The sequence below is a fragment of the Pundamilia nyererei genome, unplaced genomic scaffold, assembly GCF_000239375.1.
Source record: "Pundamilia nyererei isolate P.nyererei 1_Seehausen unplaced genomic scaffold, PunNye1.0 scaffold00488, whole genome shotgun sequence".
Classification (NCBI taxonomy): domain Eukaryota; kingdom Metazoa; phylum Chordata; class Actinopteri; order Cichliformes; family Cichlidae; genus Pundamilia; species Pundamilia nyererei.
In genome coordinates, this window is record NW_005187889.1 from 141,899 (window position 1) to 146,170 (window position 4,272).

The window sequence follows — 4,272 nt, forward strand, 5'->3', positions numbered from 1 at the left end:
ATTCGATTCCACTGGTAAGGTCTGACTTTAAGGCTCTGAACTTTTTCAGAGCAACAATCAGGAAATAGCCTCAAAACCTTCACAAGGCTCCATCTGCCCATCTCTAACTTAATAACTCAAGTGGGATTAATAGGTAGCACTGGAAATGAAGCTGCTCTTTAGTCAGACAGAGAGTCCTGGGGGAAAACAAGGAGACGCCAGATTACCAGTCTAGAGAGCCAGATTGGCATAGAGTGATCATTGGAGTTGGTTGTTAAGTACTGGCAGAAGATGAAGACAATCAGGAACAGACGTGGCCGCCTCCTGCAGATTTTAACCTGCTTAGCTCAGCTTAGACAGAAAGGAGAACCCAAAACAGCAAACAGCGTGCTGGACCATGAAAATAAAGTCTTTGGATGTGGCAACCTGTTTGATGTGGAGATTAAAAGGTGGAAAGATGCATGGCCTGAAAAATTCAGTAAAAGCTTGAAATGAATATAAAGATAGTGTACTAGGTGCTAACTGACTGGGAGACAAAAATGCAAAAACAGTGAAAGCAAGATTTTGAATTAGATGAATTTGAAAGTGTAATTGAAAAATAGGGACTAAATGTAACAGAATTCAATTATAAGATCATAAGATTTTCTTTGACATGGACAGACACAACGTTTATCTGTAGCAGATTTAGGTCGTAAAATAACAGCTTTTGTTTTCTTTTACATTCTTCGTGTCCCCTGAGATCCTCCTACATCTTTCTAGCCGTTACTCAATAATCTTGTTTAATGTTTGATTTGTTGTTGTTTGTTCTTTTAATAATTACATTAAGAGCAACCTTAAATGCGGATTGTGTAAACTGCTTGTGGATTCCTCCTTCTTTGTATTTTCCTGTGTTCCTTCTTTATTTTTCTGGTGCTGCTGCTGGAATTGAATAAAAAATGAGATAAAAGCAGCAAGGGAGCTCCAATTAAGCCCTTGCACTGATTATTAGATTCAACTTTAGACACAAAGACAAAAAGTAATGACATCTAAAATATATTGTGCTTTCAGCAGCACATTATCTATTGGACTGTCCTGCAATTTAACTAATGTGTTGTTATTTCACAGGTAATGAAGAGAAGCAGAGCTCAGAGCCTCTCAGAATTGTCTTGCTAGGTAAGACTGGCAGTGGAAAGAGCTCTTCTGGAAACACCATTCTAGGACAAAAAAAGTTCAAAGCTGAGAATAACCCCAAATCTGTCACCAAACATTGTCAGAAAGAAAACGGTGAAGTGGACGGTCGTCCTGTTGTTGTGGTCGACACTCCTGGACTGTTTGATAACAGTTTGTCACATGAAGAGATCAATGAGGAGATGCTGAAATGTGTCAGCCTTCTGGCTCCAGGACCACACGTCTTCCTGCTGGTGTTAAAGACTGAGAGAATCACACCAGAACAGAAGGAAGCATTAAAACTTATCAAGGAAGGCTTTGGGAAGAATTCAGAAAAATTCACCATCATTCTTTTCACAAGAGGAGATTCACTGGAACATGAGGGGCAGTCCATTCATGATTACATTGCAAAATCTGATGATTCCTTTAAGAAGCTGATTGATGATTGTGGCAAAAGATTCCATGTGTTTGATAACTATAATAAACAAAACCGGAAACAAGTCACTGAGCTGATAACAAAGATCAATGACATGGTCAAAAGAAATGGTGGAAGTTGCTTCACCAATAAGATGCTGCAAGAAGCTGAAGCTGCGATCCAGAAAAAAACAGAGACGATTCTGAAAGAGAAGGAGGAAGAAATAAACAGAGAGATGGAAGACCTTAAAAGACAACATGAGGAGGAAATGCAAGAAATGAAGAAAAAAATGGAAGAACAGAAAACAGAAATTGAACAAGAAAGAAAACAAAGAGACAAAGAGCTTAAAAAAGTGAAGAAACAGCTTACCATAAGAAAGAGAGAACAAGAATCAAGAGATGAAGAAGAAAGAGAGAAGAAAGAAGAGGAAGAATCACAGCGTAGGGATTGGGAACAAAGGTTTTTAGATTTAGAAGTAAAAATGAAAGAAGAACTGGAATCAAAACAAATCATTGACAGACAACTGGAGCAGAGCAAAGCAGAAATGAAAGAGAAACAGCAGGCATGGGAGAATGAACAAAAAGAGTGGTGGCAGAAAAGAGAGCAGGAAAATGAAGTGAGGCAACAGGAGGAGCAGAAAATGATGAACAAATTGAAAGAATATGAGCAGGAAAAAGAAGTTCTTGAGAAAGAAGTAAAAGAAAAGGATTTGATGTTAACAGAAAAGGGGGAAAAAGAGAAAAGGGAACTGGAGGAGAACTATGAGAAAAAACTGATGGAAATGAAGGAAACATTTGAAGAAAAAGCCAGAAAACAAGCAGAGGAATACAACGAATTCAGGGAGAAATGCATGAAAGAGTTAGAGGGTAAGGACTGGACAGCCGAAGATGAGCAATATGACATCTTAAAAGCACTAAAAGCTGAGAAAGAAGAACAAATGAAAAAACACAAAGAAGAGATATATAACCTAATGAGATGTTTCACCAAAAAGAGGGCAAACACAAAAAAAGTCCGCAAGCTACTGAAAAAGCATGAACAGGAAATGAAGCATGTGGAAGATCCAGAGGAAAAGGAGGACCTCGAGGAAAAACATGACAAAGAAATAAATGAACTGATACAAGAACTTATAAACAAAAGCAATGATGATTGTCATATTATTTAGTCTATTGTAAAAGCAAGGCCAGACTTACCTGTGTCCAACACTTCTGCTCACACTGAAAGTCAACAAACACTGGATAGATTTTCATGAAATTTGGCTCAAACATTTTGGGAATCAATCACACCTCCAGTACAGATTAATTTATAAGTTCATGTAAACATAAAAATACAGAAATTCAGGATGGCGAAATTGTGTATGGGATTTAATGATCGGCTCAGCTCTGCTCGAGCAGATAAAAACACAATGTAAGTTCTTAATGTTTCTTAATTTCTCAAAGACGTATTGATGGCTATGTTTTTATGGTGTAACACATTCTCAGGGGTCTCAATAACTGTATACTTCTTCATTGGTTCATTTGGTTTATATACACTACAGGTCAAAGGATTTAGAACACCCCAATTTTTCTTATTGAAAATTGTGCAGTTTAATATCTCATTGCACTCTGAAATGAAAGCACAGTACAAATAAGCAATTGGAGGTGTTACAGCAATTCCTGTAAATGTAGCACTTGTAGGTTGCTTTGCTTTTACTCTTCTGTCCAGTTCATCCCAACCCTGCTCGATGGGGTTTACGTCTGGAGACTGTGGAGGCCAAGCCGTGTTCACCATCTTGTACTTTTTTCCTGAGGTAGTTCTGGCATAGCTTGGACTTATGTTTTTTGGTCATTATCTTGCTGTAGGATGAACCTCTGATCAACTAAGTGCATACCAGAGGGTTTTGCGGACGATCTGATATCCTCGTGTTGGTGTTGTTCCCTCATCAACATAATAAATGTTGTTCCAGGTTCAACATTGCAAGTGACCAATCACCTTCTCCTGACGTCATCCGCGACCTCGAACAAAAACAAACGCCTTAAAAAAATCTACTTCACTTGCGAGAAGAGAAACCGCCTCTGCAAGGACAATATGTAAAATGTTTACCGTTTATTAAAGAAAAGTATCCTGAAATGCAAAGAATTCAAGTTCCTGGATCGGCGGACAGAAGCGTTTCTCTTCTTGCAAGTGAAGTAGTTTTTTTTAAGGTGGTATTTTTCAAAGGGACAAAAGGAGGACTCACAACAATGTGATTGGTCACTTGCAATGTTGAACCTGGAACAACATTTATTATGATGATGTGGGAACGTTGTATAAAAAAATTCAACGAAATATTCAAGTGCATCCATCCACAGCTTCTGATGAATTCTTAAAAACAAGAAACTGTTTGTCAAAAACTAGTGAAGCCAATAATCAAGCTGACGCTCCGGTGCGTGTGTCAAATAAATCGACACACTGCTTCAGAAGCTCTGTGTCGAAGCTTGATTCGTTTGGCCAGAGTCACGTGATCGGTGACGTCCGAAGCTTCATTTAGAGCCTAACTGCTTCGGTGTCTGATTCAATGGTTCATAAGGAAGTGAATCATTCGTGGGATTTGTGGAGCGTTTTGATGGTGACAGCGAACCACTGATCATTCCACTGAGAGATTTGGAGCCAGCGAGGAATAGAGGAGGTTCTGTTGTGTGGGAGGATTTTGAGTTGATTTTGCTCAGTCGGGTGGGTTTTCCAGCTTTGTGTTCTTGTTGTTTGCTTTTGTTTTG

The 4,272-nt window shown here is 38.7% G+C and overlaps 1 protein-coding gene across 1 annotated transcript in view; it reads left to right on the top strand.

The window, feature by feature from the left end:
- LOC102193752 (GTPase IMAP family member 4-like) overlaps positions 1-4,272 on the top strand; it is a 37,680-nt gene that overhangs the window by 32,123 nt on the left and 1,285 nt on the right. Inside the window, exon 2 of the mRNA XM_013916155.1 lies at positions 1,084-1,810. Coding sequence (XP_013771609.1) covers positions 1,084-1,810 — 727 coding nt within the window. The remainder of the gene's footprint in view (positions 1-1,083; positions 1,811-4,272) is intronic.